Raw genomic sequence first — 19,052 nt, 5'->3', positions numbered from 1 at the left:
TTCCAGCCCTTAGGAGGCACAGACAGGCAGATCTCTGAGTTCTCGGCCAGCCTGGTCTACAGAGTGAGTCCAGACTACCCTCAAACACAGAGATTTGACTGCCTCTGCATCCAGAGTTTTGTTTTTTTTCTTTTTAGGTTTTTAAGATGGGGTTTCTTTGTGTAGGTTTGGAGCCTGTCCTGGAACTCACTCTGTAGACCAGGCTGGCCTAGAACTCAGAGATCTGCCTGCCTCTGCCTCCTGAGTGCTAGGATAAAGGTGTGTGCCACCTATGTGCAAACATTTTAAACTCTGAAATCCAAACCTTTCTGCCCTTTGAAATGAGAAATGAAGCTTGGCATACACACACGCCAGACCAGCTCTGCTTCTAACAGGAAACTTTAGTAAGGACTTCATTAGCTAGCTCCTACCACATAGAAGGACCATCTTGGCTCTTTCTTTTACACACACACACACACACACACACACACACACACACACACACACACACACACACACACACAGAGTTCTCAAAACCGCTTACCTGAAGTTCTCTAAAACAAAAGTAGCTGAATCATAAGATGGTACCAATTCACTAAAAAGAAACAAAAGGGAAAAAAATCAATTATCTTAATTTACAATTTTCATAACAAACAAAAAAGTTCCTTAGTATTATCTTGAAAACTTGACAGGAGTAGTACCAATAAAATATTTCCAAATCTTTATTAAGCACAGCATTAAATCAAAGCAGTCCATAAACCATAATAAGTTTATAATTAGAATGGAGATACAAGAAACACTTACTTCAAGGTTATTTACTGGCAAGTACCCCAATACACTTCAGTTATTTTGTAAAGTTAGTTGTTGGGACCCTCAAGCATGCCAGGCAAGCACTCTATCACTCAGCTATGGCCCCCAATACACTTCAGTTATTTTGTAAAGTTAGTTGTTGGGACCCTCAAGCATGCCAGGCAAGCACTCTATCACTCAGCTATGGCCCCAACTCTCCTATACTTTTATAGGATTAAAATATATAATCGAGGAGACAACTGAGATGGGTTAGCATAGTAACACATTCTTAGCAAGGTAAGAAGAAATCAAGTAACCTAAACTGCATATAATCTTCTCAAGAGAACAAAACTATAAGCACAGGATAAGCGAAAGGATAATATGTATTGCTGCCAACTACCCTTAGATCTTATGGATAGTTTGTGGCACTGTCATTAAAACACCATTTAACATAAAGCTGTACTATATACAGTATTATATTGTCATAATTTTGGTATGATTATAAATTGAACACAATAAACTGAAAATCATTTTCAACAGACCTTCAATAATAGACTATACCTATAGTAATTTGTGGTTTGCCAGGTAAACATGGTTAGTACAAATGAAAAATATTCTAAAATTTATATAAACAAGCAGATATGGTAATTGTCCATTCATCACACAGAAAGTAGCGGCAGAAGAATCACAAGTTTAAGTCTAGCCTCAGTTAAATAGCAAGTTTGAGGCTAGCCTAGGCTATATATATGAGGCCCAATCTCCAAAAGAATAAAAGAACAAATTTATCCAAATTGATCACATATTTCCTAGAGGAGGAAAATGTACTTTGCCCTATGGTTGTTACACATACAGTGTCTATCCAAACTGACATTGTCAAGCATTCCTATCAAATACCTAGTCAGTTGTTGGCACTTCTTCTAAGACTCACATGCCCCATTCTGCATCTGTACCTGATGAATCCTGATACTCCTTCATAAGAAGCCAAATACCCAGAGGCCTGCTCTAATGTTTCCCAATTATGTACTCTGTCTCTTAACATACAAAACCCCAATCAACACCTGGAAAGCTTTTTAAAAGACTGTAAACTTAATGAGAACTCTAAAGGGATCATCTCAAAATAGTCCTCAAATTTCAACGAAAAGTAGTATGTTTTTGCCAATCGCACTAGGTAATATTTAATCATGCAATATTGGTCAGTTTATCTATCAATTCACTAAATCCTCCAAAATGTAAAAACATCAACTTAATCCTATTGTCTAATCTATATGCTGTTTTTTTTTCCTTTTTTTTTTTTTCTTTTTTGATTTCTCAAGATAGGATTTCTCTGTGTATACCCAGTGTCCTGGAACTCACTCTGTAGACCAGGCTGGCCTCAAACTCACAAAGATCTGCTTGCCTCTGCCTCCCAGGTGTTGGAATTGAAGGTGTGCACCACCACCAACCGGCTTACGTGTTATTTCTTTTGCTATGTGCTTAGTCCAATGATATGTGCTGTTTTTGCTGTAAATCAAATTCTGAGCATGGAAAATTCGTATGTCTATTCCAGGATATTGTGATAGTTTTACATGCCTTATTATTTCTATTGTTGTGATAAACATGACCAAAAGCAACTTGGGAAAGGAAGAGTTTAATTCAGCTTACAATTGTACTCCATCTCTGCGGAAGATCAAGGCAGAAACTCAGGGCAGGACCATGGAAGGCAGGACTAAAGCAGAGGCCATGGAATAGTGCTGCTTAATTGCCTTGATCCCCAGGGCTCACTCAGCTTGCTCATACCATCCAGGACCACCTGCCAAGGGTGGCCTCGAAACTCACAGAGATCCTCCTGCCTCTGCCTCCTGAGTGCTGGGATTAAAGGCACTGACTGCCCCTGCCAGGTTCTTCAATAGTGCTAGGCATATAGTCATAAATAATACACTGAAATAATAGTCATTTATTTTTTCTTTTATTTTTATTTATTTATTTTGAGATAAGGTTTCTCTGTATTGCTTTGGAGCCTGTCCTGGCACTTGCTCTATATACCAGGCTGGCCTTGAACTCACAGAGGTCCACCTGCCTCTACCTCCCGAGTGCTGGGATTAAAGGTGTACGCCACCAACGCCCGGCTGAAATAATAGTCTTTCCTATTCCACGTTAATGATTAGCAGATGGAAGTAAATGCCAACCTGTCTTATGTCCAAAAGGCATAGAAAGATTGCACTGTACTGCACATCTGAACTTTGGTCTATAACTTAACATCAATGAATACTGGTGTTCCTTACTTGGTTATTCTTTATTTGCTGGAATGCATTACTAGAGAGAAAGAAAACAATTCTCAAGCAAGAAAAGTTAAACATTTAATTATCAGGCTGGAAAGCATTGTAACTTGCTTCATGAATTGCCCAAAGTGGTAAGAGCATGAGGATTTGCCTGTCAATGGTTCCCAAACTGCACTGGGGTTTTACACATGGCATTCAAGCCACATTTTCAGAGGACTGGAAATGTACCCTGGTTGTAGAGTATTCACCTAGCATTTGGGAAGCCCCAAGCTCAATATAGCACCACACAAATGGAGGACTAGAGGCAGGAGGTTCGAAAGTAGTGAGTTCATTGAGGCCAGGAGAGCAACACAAGACCAAACAAAGGGGCAAACAAAAGAACCCTTCAAGTGCTCATTTGTACAAGCAATGTTGTTATCCTATATTGCAGAATGACATCAAGGGAAGTAACTGTGGATAAATGAGGCAAAGTCATAAAAGCAGGGCCCTAATCCAAGAAAACAGGTATGCACAAAACAATTAAAAGCACCATATACGCATCTCTCTCCTTGCATGAACAGAAAAAATGTCATATGAAAACAAGGCAAAGGCAGAGCTATCTGTAACTTAAGAGGACTCACAGATGCTTGTTTGCATTATTATCTTGAATTTCTTGCATTAAAATAAATGTGTTAGTTAAGCCAAATGGGCTGTCTCTGTCTAGTGCATACACACACACACACACACACACACACACACACACACACACACACACACACACACACACTTCACGTCAAATAATCTCAATGATGGTCTATTATTGACAATTTTTTAAATTGACAACTTTTTAAAAGAATAATTTATTCAACTTCATTTTATGTGGACTGGTGTGAAGGTATCAGATGTCCTGGAACTAGAATCACAGACAGTTGTGAACTGCCATGTGAATACTGGGAATCGAACCAGGGTCCACTGGAAAAACAGCCAATGCTCTTACCACTGAGCCATCTCTCCAGCCCTACATTGACAGCATTTAAAAGGATTTACTATTTTTAAAATTCTGTGTACACTATGTCTAGGTTTATATAGACATATGCAAGTGCCCTCAGAAGCCAGAGGCATCTACTCCCTTGAGACCGGCATCATAAGAAGTTATGAACTGCCTGACATGGTGCAGGGAACTCAACTAGGGTCTTCTGGATGAACATATTGCTCTCTTAACTAACTGCTCAGCCATCTCTCCTCCCTTGGAATTTTTTATTTTTTAATTAAAAAACGATTCATGGAGTAGCCCTCGATGTCCTGGAACTAACTCTGAAGACAAGGTTAGCCACCACCTGCTACCCCGGTAATTTTTAAAAGAATCTCAAATGATCATTACACTGGTAAGAACTACCTAGCCCAGAGGTGGTGGTGCACACCTTGAATCCCAGCACTCAGGAAGTAGAGGATCTTAGTTGAGTTTGAGGCCAGCCTGGTCTACAAAGTGAGTTTGAGGACAACCAGAGCTACACAGAGAGACCCTGTCTCAAAAAACAAGCAAGCAAACAAAATAAACACTACTCTAAACTGGGTGTAGTACACAATTTAATCCCAGCACCTAAGAGGCAGAGGCAGACTAGCCTGCTCTACATAGCAAGTTCTAGGCCACCTAAGGCTACACAGTAAGACCTTGTCCCTGGGGTTAATAAAAAAATTAATTTTTAATAGTGTAATGACACAGTATGACTCTACATATGCTGTTGAGAATAATTTGAAGATTCAACCTAATCTGAAAAATCCAAAAAGGTCCCAAGATCACAAACTTTTTCTATTAATTGCTTCCTCCCACTGCTTTTAAAATCTGAAGACACTATGTCACCTTCAAAACTTTTTGGTAGTCTATCTACTCCTAAGTTTTGATTAACAAGATACACATTGATCTGAAAGGTAAATAAAAGAATGAGTAGGGCCTTTAAGGGGGCTCAGCAGTAAAGGCACTTACTGCCAAACCAGACCATTGGAATTCAGTTCCTTAGATCCAAATGGTGAAGAGAGAGAACAGACTCCCCAAGCTGTCCTCTGGCCCTCAAAAGCACCACAGCTTCAGGAACCACTTCCTACCTCACACAAAAGGGAAGAAAGGAAGACAAACAGCAATGAAATCAGTAACATCAATTGTATTCTATGGAAAATGGAGCTCTAATTAAAGAAAAATATTTCTAATTCCCTTTCATTTTCCCTTTCCAACCAAAACTATAAGCCCGTCACATTCTTAGATTATACTCTCTCCTTCCAGCAAGTAGTCTCTGATATATCTAATTCAGGCTATGTAGTACAAGAGTCTTTACTCACTGAGCCCTCTCAAAGGCTATCATATTTTTTGAGAACAGATTTACAAGTTTACCAAATTATATTACTGTAATTATTAGTAGTACCTTAAAAGGAGATGGTTAGCTGGTAATGTTGGAACACACCTATAATTCCAACACTTGGGAGGTGAAGGCACGAGAATCAGGAGTCAAGTCCAGCCTCAGTTACACAGTGAATTTAATTAAGACTATCCTTGGCTACATGAGATCACGTCTTAAAACAAAATGAGTTAAAAATAGCTTATTTAGTATCTCTTGGAGCCTACTCCATTCTCCAGATTGCTTTTTCATGTTTTCTTAATAAATCTACATTTGATCTGCTTAATAAAAAAAAAGAAACAGAAAAGGAAAAAAAAAAGAAAAATGGCTTATTCCAGTATATACTTTTCTATACAAACTTAAAATGGAAATCAAATTATAAAATTGCTATACCTGGTAAAGTCTGGTGGAACAGGTGTGGTAACAAAGGAAGCCATGGGTTTTCGGTGAACTTGCTGAAACATCATTAGGATCTCTGAGCTCTTAGATATCAGCTCACTCTTACTGCACGACCGCAACTGCGTGAGGAAAAGACAGTATCTCAACCAACAAAAATACCCTTCAATGGCACTTCAAAAATGTTAATGAAAAAGGCCAGATGTGGTAGTTAATTCCAGAATTGGGATGCAGAGGAAGAAGGATTCCTTTCAGTTTTATGTCAGACTGGACTACATAGCAGTTCCAGGCCAGTCTGATCTACATATCAAGATCCAGATCAGCCAGGGCTACACAGTGAAACCTTGTCTCAAAAAAGAATAACAGAATTTTAATTAAGAAAAATTGAGGCCAAGTATGGTGGTGCATACCTTTAATCTTATTGCTTGGAAGACAAGCAGTTCTCTGTGAGTTCAAGGCTGGCCTAGTCTACATAGTCAGCTTCAGACCAGCCAGGCAACTAATGACTGTTGAGAAGGAGAATTATCATCTCCAAGGAATAAGCCTCCTAAATGGTTATTTAATACAAAGTTCAGGCCTGAAGTCATACTCAAAAACAACAAAAATGTACTCAACAAGGTGTGTTTATATATTTGTGTGTGCGCACATACACATGAATTTAATAACAATAAAGAAAAAGGAGTTAGCAATTTGGGAGAAGCTTCAGAGGATTAGAAGGGAGGAGACATGGGAGGGGTTGGAAGAAGTAAAGGAAAAGGGGTGATTGTGCTTAATTATAATTTAATTGATTACATTTTAATTGAAGTGTATTAAAAGTAACATTAAAAAACAGTGGATAACTACAAAGCTAATCTGATTACTTAATGAAAAAATTAAGAATAAAAGTCAGGCATTGGTCGTGCATGCCTTTAATCCCAGCAGTCTGGAGGCAGGGGCAGGCAGGTCTCTGCACCAGCCTGGTCTACAAAGCAGGTTCCAGGACAGTCAGGACTGTTACACAAAGAAACCATGTCTCGAAAAACCAAAAAAAGAAAAAGAGTAACTTTCAGGAGTAGGGAATGTAACTGAGCTGGTAACTGCTTGCTTAGCATGCAAGGAGCCCTAAGTTCAACCCACAACTGAGCAGAAAACTGAGTCTGTTAGCACATACCTGCAGCAATCCTAGCACTTGGGAGGTAGAGGATTAGAAATTCAAGGACATCCATCCTTCAGTTACATCAGGAAACTGAAGTCCACCTGGGCTTACATGAGACTATCTCAAAAAAGTTTAAAATAGGGACGGGAGAGATGGTTCTGTGGTTAAGAGCATTTATTGCTCTTGCAGAGGCCCCAGATTCAATTCCCAGCACCTACAAGGTGATTCACAATTTTCTATTACTCCAGTTACAGGTGATCTGATGCTCTCTTTGGCCTCCTTGAGCATCAGGCACACATGTGATACATACATACATATAAAATGAATTTAAAGAAAAGAATTTAAATTTCAAAGTGGGATTGAAAAATTAAGAAAATTTGCAGAATTTAGGTTTGTTTGCATTTTATAACAATTAAATCATTAAATTTATGGGATCTTAATCTTTTCCCTACTTTAAGGTTAAGTGAAAAATAAGCCACTACAACTATATTTTCACACTGATACAGTTAAACTACTTTATGTATTAATGAGCAGATAGTTCTTTAACAATAAGCATTCTAATTATATATAGCCAATGGAAATGCTGACATCACACACATATCTCTCACACACAACCTTGTCAGTTCTTGAAATAGTAAATTAAATCAGAGAAAAAGAATGAGAAACCTGGAGCTGGAGATGGCTGAGCAGTTAAGAGCTATCTTGCAGGGACCTGGGTCTGATTCCCAGCACCCACATAGTAACTCACAACAGCTTTTAACTTCACTTTCAAGGGATATTACCTCCTCTTCTGGCACATGCAGGCACTCAAACATACATAATGTATAAAATAAATCCTTTACAAAGAGGAATGAGAAATCTAATGTAGTACAGTATATAGGGCAATTAAAAGACTATGGATTTCAAATTCAACAAAACCAGCCTGAAGTTCCAGCACTTTACACTACAGTTTGGAATAATATCTACTTCTGCTTGTTTCAACTGGCAATAAAAATCATGAGGCAGCTTTGTAAATTATGTATTATTGTGAGCAGAATCATATCTTTCATCATTGACATTTTATATGATGCAGGCCCAAATCTCTAGTCCTCAACTGTATTTTAAGATGAGTTCGTTAATTGAAAACAAAGCAACCAGAGTTCTCAACACACAAACGTCCCTGTGAGGACACAGTGAGAGGACAATTATTCACAGGCCAAGGCAAAAGACCTCAGGAAAAATTAGATCCGCTAGCACTTTGGCCTTCAACTGCCAGAATCCAGAATTATGACAAGATTATTTTCTATGGTTCAAAGATCCCATTCATTGGGATTCTGTCATGGCATCTCCATGGATGACATTCAACTTACCCAAAGGGCCAGATGCTACAGATTGTCACCAACCTACTGGAGGTAGCAGAACATTTAAGACGTGAAGCCTGTGCTTGGAGAGATGTCTCAAAGGTTAAGAGCACTGACTGCTCTTCCAAAGGACCTGGGTCCAATTCCCAGCATCCACATGGCAGTTCACAATTGTCTGTAACTCCAGTTCCAGGGGATCTGGCACTCTCACACAGACATACAATCAGGCAAAACCCTAATGTACAGAAAAATAAATCCCCCCCCCCTTTGGTTTTTTGAGACAGGGTTTCTCTGTGGCTTTGGAGGTTGTCCTGGAACTAGCTCTTGTAGACCAGGCTGGTCGAGATCTGCCTGCCTCTGCCTCCTGAGTGCTGGGACTAAAGGTGTGTGCCACCACCACCTGGCAAAAATAAATAAATCTTTAAAAACAAAAACAAAAAACAGATGTGAAGCCCAATGGATCAAAGTTACATCATGTCTTGAAGGCCATGTTGGAATCCTGGCCACTTTCTAAATTCTCAATTGCTACAAATTAAATAGGTTTCTTGCTCCACAATAGACAATAGACATAGCCATAGCCCCCAAAGCAACACAGGCACCAGACCACAGACCAGGCCCTCTAAAACACTGTGAAACAAGCCTTTCTTTCTCTTAGTTTTTCACATTAACAGAAAGTTAACATAATCCTAGCTAAGACAAACAATAAAGAATTACAAAAACCTAACAAAACAATCAAAAGAAAGAACCAATAAAATTATAGGCAAAAGATTTGAAGAGAACATCAACAAATATGGATGGCAAGTAAGCGTAAGAAAAGATTATTAGTGACAGGCAAATAGAAATTACAGTCACAGTTACATACTCTCATAAGAACAACTAAAATTAAGACTGATTCCACGTGCTACAAGTATTGCAAAGGAATTCCAAACGATACTGGCAGGAATATAAAATGGGCAACTTTAATTCTGAAGACTGTTTGCAATTACTTAAAAAATAAAAGCTGTACTTGGGACTTTACAGCAGTTACCAGCATGTACTATTCCTACAAAGGACCAGAGTTTAGTTCCCAGCACCCAAAAACACCTGGAGTGCTAGTTCCAGAAGAACCCAACCCCTTCAGGCCTACTACCCTCTACACACATACTACACACACATAATTAAAGACAAAACAAAATTTTTTTAATTTTTTTTTTTTTTATGGTTTTTCAAGACAGGGTTTCTCTGTGTAGCTTTGGAGCCTATCCTGGCACTCACTCGGGAGACCAGGCTGGCCTTGAACTCACAGAGACCCACCTGCCTCTGCCTCCCAAGTGCTGGGATTAAAGGCATGTACCACCAACGCCCAGCAAGATTTTATTTATTTATTATGTATACAGTCTTCTGCCTGCAGGCCAGCAGAGGGCACCAGATCTCATTCAAAGTGGTTGTGAGCCACCATGTGCTGGCCGGGAATTGAACTCAGGACCTCTGTAAGAACAGTCATTGCTCTTAACCGATGAGCCATCTCTCTGGCCCCTAATTATTTTATTTTATTATTTATTAAAAAAATTTCAGACATCTACCATTTGATTCAGCCATCTGCATTAAGTGGACCTAACAAGAAGAGAAATACATATCCATGGAAAGATCTGTTTAAGACTGTTCATAGCCCCAAACAAGCTTTTGTTGTTTATAATCCACCCAAATCAACATCATCAGTTGAATGGAAAAGCAAATATGATGTTTATATAAAGTAAACACTAAGCAATAAAGATAAAAGGATTATTGATGTATTCAGTACCATGAATGAAACCCCAAAATAATTTTGCTGAGAGGTTAAACGTAAAATGAGTATATGAGAGCCCATTTTTATAGAAGTATAGAAAATGTCAATTTCTGACAGAAAGGAAATGGGAAGGTGCATGGAGAGATGGGTAGATAAACAAAATACAAAAATGTACAAAAAGAAATGTATATGTTCATCACTGTGACAACAGTGATGGTTTAAAAAATGTACACATTTGTAAAACATATCAAATCACACATTTTCAACACATGTATTATGGTTAAAAAGCTGTTTAAAAACAAAACACATAGATCCTCAAACTCTCAGTTCACTGCAGCTGGTCAAAAACTACCCTATTACTGCAGCAGAATGCTGTCAGTTAATTGCCAGGGATAAAAACGGTCTCTGAACGACTGTGCTGGGTGTGGGACACACTCCTATGACTCTAGCTAGCACTTGGGGCCGGAGAGTCGGCTCAGCAGTCACAAAGTGTACAGTGCTCTTACAGAAGTCCAAAGGAAAGCTGTTAGCACCTACACCGGGTGCCTCACAAACACCTACAAGCACAGCAGGGGATCAGAGGCCCTCTGGCCTCCGCAGGCATTTGCACCCACAAGCACATAACCTACACATACACACAGAATTTAAAATAATTTTTAAATCAAAATAACACCTATTATCTAAAAGACAACAGGAATTTCCGTAAAGCTAAATTTTAAGGGGAAAACATTAATATATTTAGGTAAATGGCAATAACCCTCTACCTTAAAGCTGCCACTTAAAATCATATGGAGAAATTTTACCTTTTATAAATTTGCAAATGTCTATGGGTTATTCCAAAAAAAAAGTAGTTCTAGCTAGTCATGGTGGTACATGTTTTTAATTCCCAGAACTCAAGAGACAGAGGCAGAGGCAGGCAGATCTCTGAGAGTTTGAGGCCAGCCTGGTCTGCATAGTAAGCTCCAAGTCTAAAAAACTGTACTATTTTCACACATTATCATAAACCTTATTTAGAAATCTTAAGAATCAGCTAATACTTACTCTATAAAAATCTCCAATACAGCAAACAGATCTTTTGATGTCAGAGTTTCTATCACCTACTCTCCAATTACTCTGGCAGAAAGCTGGGGGGGGGGGGCTAGTTTAAGAAGATACAGTACAGTATAGTACAGTATCTCACCCTTGTGCATTACTTTTCAAGCGTTGTTATAAAACACCATGGCCAAGGAAACTTATAAAAGGGAGGATTTACTTTGGCATTTATAGTTCCAAAAGGGGAAGAATCCATCACCAACATGACAGGAAAGCATGAAAGAAGGCAGGCCTGGCAACTAGAGCTGTAAACTGAGGACTGGGTGCTCACACCTCCAAACACAAACAGGAAGCAGACAGAGCAAATAGGGGTGAGAGTGGGGAGAGGGTAGCAGGAGACTTTTAAACCTCAAAGATCACACAAGTCATACACTTACTCCAGTAAGGCCACAACTCCTAAGCCTCTCCAAACACCACCAACAACTGTGGACTAATTCAAATGCCTAAAAATATGGAACATTTCATTCAAATCTCCACACCTTATGATTAAAGCCCTCTGGAAAAAAGAGAGGCGAGCCAAAAGTCTGAAGCCATTTTTTTGTTGTTTTTATTTTTAGTTGTGTTTTTCAAAACAGGGTTCCTCTGTGTAGCTTTGGAGCCTATCCTAGACCTTGCTTTGTAGATGAGGCTGGCCTCGAAATCACAGAGATCTTGCCTGCCTCTACCTCCCGAGTGCTGGGATTAAAGGCATGTGCCACCACTGCCTGGCAAATACATTATTTTTTTTGAGATGAAGTCTAGGTACTATGTGACCTAAAATAGCCTCAAATGCTCTACATAGCATAGGCTGGCCTTAAACTCATGGTTCTCTTGCCTCAGCCTCCCAAAGATTACAGTTGTATACCCCATACCTGCAAAGACTATTTTATTCAACTTAACACTGAATGCTCACTTAGCAGCACATAAACAAATGCATTTCATCACCTGATGCTCTACCTCCTGAAGTAAAGATTCCAACAGCTCTGTTTCTTGAGTAAGAGATGTCTTCTGACCTGTTTAAAAGGAGCAAAACAACATCATTCAGGTTCACAACAGACATTAGAATGAGATAACTTCCTATGAACATACTCAGTAAAAAGAAATCCACTGCACCGGAGCAAAACTTCATTAGTTACCCCCAATGACTTTCCTAGAGCTTTAAGAGGCTGAGCATAATTTTGAGGCAGGGTTTCTCTGTGGAACAATCCTAGTTATATCCTGGAACTTACTCTGTAGATGAGGCTGGCCTTGAACTCACAAAGATCCACCTGCCTCTGCTTCCTGAATGCTGGGATTAAGTTTGTATCCACTGCCCAGCAGAATGTAATACTTTTAAAAGGTAGTTTAAAAACACTGGAGGGGGTGAAGAGATGGCTCAGAGGTTAAGAGCACTGACTGCTATTCCAGAGGTCCTGAGTCCCGTTCCTAGCAACCACATGGTGGCTCACAACCATCTGTTATGAGATCTTTGTGCCCTCTTCTGGTGTGCAGATATACATGGAAGCAGAATGTTGTATACATAATAAATAAATAAAATCTTTTAAAAAAAAGAAAAAGAAAAAGAAAAGGAACACTGGAGACAATCCTATTTTTAGGCAAAATTCAATTTAGAACAACAAAATGTACCTGAAAAGTTTACAGGGCTGGGGCAAGAGTGTGGTAGAACGCTTGCCTGGCATGCACAAAGCTCAGCTGGGTTAAACCTGGTGAGTGAAATTTCTACCTCCTGAAGCACTCAGAAGGTGGGGACAAAAGGATCAAGAACCCAAGGCCATCAGCTGGAAGCATATGCCTTTGTTCCCAACACTCAGGAGGCAGATGGAGGCGGATCTCTGTGAGTCTGAAGCCAGCCTAACCCAAAGAGCAAGTTCTAGGACAGCAGAGGATACACTAAGAAACCCCCATTTCAAAAAAACAAACAAAAAGAATGCAAAGTCACATTCGTCTAAATAGCTAATTTGAGACCACTCTGAGCTATGTGAGACACTATCTAAAATTAGTAAATAAGAAGGAAGAAATGTACAGTGACAGTGTTGGGTTGAATCTGTAGCATATCAAAATAAATAAAAATAAACATAATAGAGTGTGCTTTAACTGGAACATTCATTTTTTTCTAGACTTGATGTTCCTTTTGGCAGACATAATAACAACTTCATTCAGTTAGTTATTCTGAAATTTCTTCCCAAAATTTTACTTTCGCTTAAAAGAAGGATGTAGTTAGTAAACTAGCAAGATGTTTACATTAAATTACAACAAAAAGAGCCGGGCATTGGTGGCGCATCCCTTTAATCCCAGAACTCGGGAGGCAGAGGCAGGCACATCTCTGTGAGTTCAAAGCTAGCCTGGTCTCCAGAGCGAGTGCCAGGACAGGCTCCAAAAGCTACACAGAGAAACCCTGTCTTGAAAAACCCAAAAACAAAACAAAACAAAAAACCCACAAAGGAAAAGACAATTATTTAACTGGAAAAGAATACTACTTAACTCAGGAAGTTGTTCACTTGTGACATGAAGAGATCTTGGAGCTTCACAAGCATTGGGACCTGGCAAGGGCAGCAGTGTATGCTGTAAACTGGGCTGGGGGAGGAAGGGAACAAGCAGATCCTGGGAACTCAGTGATCACTCAGGACACCCAAAACAGCATCCCAGGCTCAGTGATAGGTATCATCTCAAAAAAATAAGGTGGAGGAGCCAGACAAGAGAGCTCAGTGGTTAAGAACATGTACTGCTCTTGGAGAGGACCACAGTTTGGTTCCTATCACCCTCATCAGAGCAGCTCACAACTACCAACTCCAGCTCTGGGGTGGGAGTCAGGGGGAATCTAAGACCCTCTTCTGGATTCTTTGAGCACTTGCACTAACATGTACAAATATCCACTCATAATAAAAATAAAATCTTCAAAGAGTTAAAAATAGCTGGGCGTTGGTGGCGCACACCTTTAATCCCAGCACTCAGGAGGCAGAGGCAGGCTCGAAGCCAGCCTTGTCTATGAGCATGTGCCAGGACAGGCCCAAAGCTACACAGAGAAACCCTGTCTCAAAAAAAAAAGTTAAAAACAGTAAGGGATAGAGGAAGACACCCAACTTTAACCACTGCATATGTACACACAAGTTTTTACACACACATGAATAGACCACAATACACACATTTGATGAGGAAAGTCCTTCTGTTTATATGTTTGTCTTATTGGTTGATAAATAAAGTACTATTGGCCAATAGGAAAGCAAGACAGGTGGGACTAAGAGTCGAGGAGAATTCTGGGAAATGTAGAAAAGTCTTGTGATCCGGGTAGGAAGTGACATAGCAGACAGACTCAGAATATTAAGCAGGGACAATCAGGAAGTCACTCTCTTCCTCCTGCTCTCTGTTCTGGAGCTGCCATGTGATCCTGGAAAGAGAAGATGCCTGCCGCTGGCATCCTATCATATAAGTCTTTATAAAATATATAGATTAAGAAATCCTAGTCATTGGCCAGCAGCATTGTACCTAATATAAATCTCTGTGTGTTATTTTGGCCGCCCACCTGGCAGCGGAGTTCCAGCAGCTTGGAGGAAAGATTTATCATTACATTTCTTAATTAAATTTTTAAAATCTATACTGCTGATATACCTGATTTATAGTTCATTAAGGAAGTGAGGCAAACTTACAAAAAGCAAGGCTATATGCAAGTATGCATTTGGTTACTATTCAAAATCATAGTAAAAGTGAAAAATACTTCAAGTAGCTTATTTGCACTAATATTATTATTTTTTAACCAAACAGGCATAGTGGTGCTTTTAATTCTAGCACACAGGAGACAGAGGGAAGTGGATCTCTAAGTTTGAAGCCAACCTGATCTACAATGAGTTCCAGAACAGGCAGGAAGTAGGAAGTAGTGAGACCTTGTCTCCAAGAAAAAAAAAACAAAGGAGTAAATTTTAAATTTCTTTTGTTGTGAAAGGTGGAGGCCATTCATGCTACAGCATGTATGTGGCAGTCAATGGGCAACTGTGGGAGTCATTTCTCTCCTTCTACCAAGTGGGCTGTGCAAAGGAGCTGAGATTATCAGGTTGGCTGTCAGTACCTTTACTGGCTGAGCCATCTTGTCAGTAACCAATAGGAGTCTTTTCTTTGGGGGAGGAGGGTGATGACACAGGTTTTTCTCTGTGCAGTCCTAGATGTCCTAGAACTCACAGAGATCTGCCTCTGTCACCTGAGTGATGGGATCAAAGGCGTGTGCCACCAAGGCCTGGAAGGAATCTTTTTTTGAAGCGCGCGCGCGTGCGTGCGTGCGTGCGTGCGTGCGTGCGTGCGTGCGTGCGTGCGTGTGTGTGTGTGTGTGTGTGTGTGTTGGATGTGAAGGTGGGTGTTTGTTCAGAGGACAACTCTGTATGAAGAGTTGATTCTCCCCTTCCACCTCTATGTGGATTCATGGGGCTGAACTCAGGTTAGCAGTCTTACACAGCAAGCACTTCATCCAGAGTCATCTTCCCAGATAAATTTTTTTGGTTTTTCAAGACAGACTTTCTCTGTGGCTTTGGAGGCTGTCCTGGAACTAGCTCTTGTAGACCAGGCTGGTCTCAAACTCACAAAGATCCGCCTGCCTCTGCCTCCTGAGTGCTGGGACCAAAGGCGTGCACCACCTCTGCCCAGCTTCCCAACTGATTTTACTTCATGAGAAGACTTTCATGGTGTAGCCCAGATGGATCCTCATGAATCTCCTGCCTCAGTCAAGTGCTAGCACTGCAGGTGTGTGTCAACATATCTAAGACTCGTTAGCAAGTCTTAATGAGTATGGTAACCCACACCAGTGATCACACTTGAAAGCTAAGGCAAAGGATCACCAAAGCTGACACCATCCTGAGCTACACAGTGAATATGAGGCCAGCCTGGACCACTCGGTGAGACCCTGTCTCAAAACCCCAAGATAAACTAACAAAATATAAAAGTTCCAGTTTAAACTCCAGCCCTCTACCTGGTTTATTAAAGGTAAAGGAATCTCAAAAGATCATTTTTTGCTTTATATACCCCAAACCAGCCTTGAACTCACTATTTATGAAAGCACATGACCTCAAACTCCTGATCTTCCTGCTTCCAATTTCCAACTTTTTCATTACAGGAATGTAATCCCCACTCCAAGTATATTTAGAAGCCTGAAAAAAGTAGGACTATTCATACACATGACTGACTGCAGCTGTAGACCTAAGAACAATCTGATTTTCTCATGCGTAAACATTTATCTAAGTGACACTGAAAATCAATGGCTGTAAATTTCTTCTAATTGCTCCACTGGGTAAATGAACATTCAATCTAAAAGAACACACAAATACAAACACACACACACTTATTTGAGATGGGGTTCTCTGTGTAACAGCCCTGGCTGTTCTGCAATTCACTTTGTACTCCAGGCTGGCCTCAAGCTCAGAAATCCATCTGCTGGGATTAATGGTTTGTGCCACCATGCCCAGCCTAAAGAATATATTTTAAAATTACTGCATTAAAAAAAAAAAAAAAAAAAAAAAAAAAACAAAGCCCGGCATTGGTGGAGCACGCCTTTAATCCCAGCACTAGGGAAGGCAGAGGCAGGCGGATTCCTGTGAGTTCGAGGCCAGTCTGGTCTACAGAGCGAGTGCCAGGACAGGCTCCAAAGCTACACAGAGACACCCTGTCTTGAAAAATAAATAAATAAATAAATAAACTACAACCAAAAAAAATAAAAAAACAACAAAGAATGAGGAAACCTTTGAGGAATCCAAACAGTAAGCAACATGATTATATATAATTTAGACTTAAGGTAAGACCTATTTAATCTCAAACACCTAGAATTTAAAACTCTCAAAAAAACAGAGAAGATGGCTCATATTCACAAACACAAGTGTTTCTTTTTTTTGTTTGTTTTTTGTTTTTCAGGACAGAGCGTCTCCATGTAGCTCTGGCTGTCCTAGAACTCACTCTATAGACCAGGCTGGAACTCACAGAGAGCCACATTTTTCTACCTCTCAAGTGCTGGGATTACAGGAATGCACCAAGACTTCCTGGCCTAATGTCTCAAAATTTCAGTGAAGACAGAATAAAAGGAAAAAGGACACTGATAGTGAATTTTTTTCTTAGTTGTGGGAGGAAAAACAAGCTACCTACCAATGAGGTTCACAGACTATTTAGGATTTTCATACAACAGCTGTGAAAAAGTTTTCTCTTTGATCATTTCTCAACAGAAGTCAGACTTACAGTGCAGATTATATAACATGAAGTTGCCTAAAATCTCAAAAAGATTCCTATCTAGTCATAACAACTCATTAATTACTTCCTTAAAGCCTGAACCACAGGGTACCATGTTCTCCAGCAGACTAAAAATACACTCACCCATGAGCGTTATGAGCTTATTTTTCAGCTGCGTATCTAATCTTGCAATCATCATCTCCACTGCATTCCTAATTTCCCGAACACGCTCGTCCTTTGCATTTCTTACAGCTTCTACATTTCTTTCCTAGAAGACAAACAAGAACATATTGCAATCACCATGATTACTCTTAAAGTCAGTTAATTACCTATTTAGAATTCATAACCAAATTTTTAATTATTTGTACTGTATAGGTAAAACTGCTTTTTAAAAAAAATTTTGTAAATATGGGGTCAGCAAGTTGACTTGGGAGGTGAAGATCACCACCCAGTCTGACAATCTGAGCTCAATCCCTGAATCAATTCCTTCAATTTGTCCTCTGACTTCCAAACAGAGGCCATAGTAGGTGTGTATGCGCGCGCGCGCGCGCGCACACATACACACACACACACACACACACACACACACAGAGAGAGAGAGAGAGAGAGAGAGAGAGTTAAAAAAACAGTTGTAAATTCAACAAAATCAATTTTTAAGGACCTAAAAACATACAATTGGAGCCTAGTGAGATGGCTCAGTAGTACAAGTGCCTAACCACAAAGCCTGATGACCTAAGTTCAAGCTCAAAGACCCATACGGTAGGAGAGAACCAACTCCTGCATGTTGTCCTCTGACCTTCCCACGCATGTGCTCACACACCTATATGTGCAAACAGACACAAAAATGTAATAAAGCTCTCAAAATAAGTAGTATAATCAAGTTTCTTATAATTTAACAGATAAAGTAATAAAAAGATCTTTACTGTTGGCAGAGTTTTCCTATGCCCCAGCAGTCACTCCCAAATAACCACAACTGACTGGGTGTGCTGGCACATACCTATCTATTATCTCAGTACATGAGAGACAGAAGCAGAAAGATTATTAATTCAAGGCCAGCTTCAACTACAGAGGCTGAGAGCACCTTGGGCTACATGAAACCATATCTCAAAACAGACAAACAAAATTTAGGAAACAAACAAGCCCTGATCACATTTTAGATATGAAACTACTTTATAAAAACAAAAGGACCTAAGAGATGGTTTGGCAGGAAAAAGCTCTTCCCACCAACCCTGACCACCTGAGTTTAATCCCAGGAGCCACAGTGGAGAGCTGATACCTGCAAGCTGTCCTCTGACCTCCACAGAGTGTCATGGTATGTCACTGCAGGTACATGTACACTAACACAAATATTTAAACAAAAATGACCAGTACATATCCTAAAGCTGATAAGATTTTGCTTTGAGTTTTTGCAAGAGACTCATGCGTTCCAGGCTAGACTAGAATCTTCCATGTAGCCGACCTGGTTCTTTTCCTCCACCTACCTCTTCAGTGCTAGGATGACAGATAATTGCCTTCATGCCAACAAAAGATACTTTTAAATTCAGTAGTTTTCTCTAGTTCAAAAAGACTGTTTTCAGTTTTTCCAAAATTGCAAAATATATGCAACACATTTCAAGTCAGTGTACCACAGAAAGTAAAAAGCAGTTTTTATCTATACATGCTATTTTTATATATAAGTAGGACTCTCAACCTAGAACAGCATCCTAATGCTGCCAAGAGAAATTAATGATAGACAAGGCCAGATAAAATAATTCA

The 19,052-nt window shown here is 39.8% G+C and overlaps 1 protein-coding gene across 11 annotated transcripts in view; it reads right to left on the bottom strand.

Moving 5' to 3' along the window:
* Trim37 (tripartite motif containing 37) overlaps positions 1–19,052 on the bottom strand; it is a 117,298-nt gene that overhangs the window by 81,240 nt on the left and 17,006 nt on the right. For all 11 annotated transcript variants that reach the window (XM_027426331.2, XM_027426333.2, XM_027426334.2 and 8 more), the window contains 4 exons: positions 17,442–17,565; positions 12,048–12,115; positions 5,789–5,913; positions 524–574 (listed from right to left, as the gene is read on the bottom strand). In XM_027426331.2, coding sequence (XP_027282132.1) covers positions 524–574; positions 5,789–5,913; positions 12,048–12,115; positions 17,442–17,565 — 368 coding nt within the window. The remainder of the gene's footprint in view (positions 1–523; positions 575–5,788; positions 5,914–12,047; positions 12,116–17,441; positions 17,566–19,052) is intronic.

Source organism: Cricetulus griseus, chromosome 7 (genome assembly GCF_003668045.3).
Source record: "Cricetulus griseus strain 17A/GY chromosome 7, alternate assembly CriGri-PICRH-1.0, whole genome shotgun sequence".
NCBI lineage: Eukaryota > Metazoa > Chordata > Mammalia > Rodentia > Cricetidae > Cricetulus > Cricetulus griseus.
Note: the sequence above shows the minus strand (reverse complement) of the source record. Positions and strands in the feature narration are given on the sequence as shown.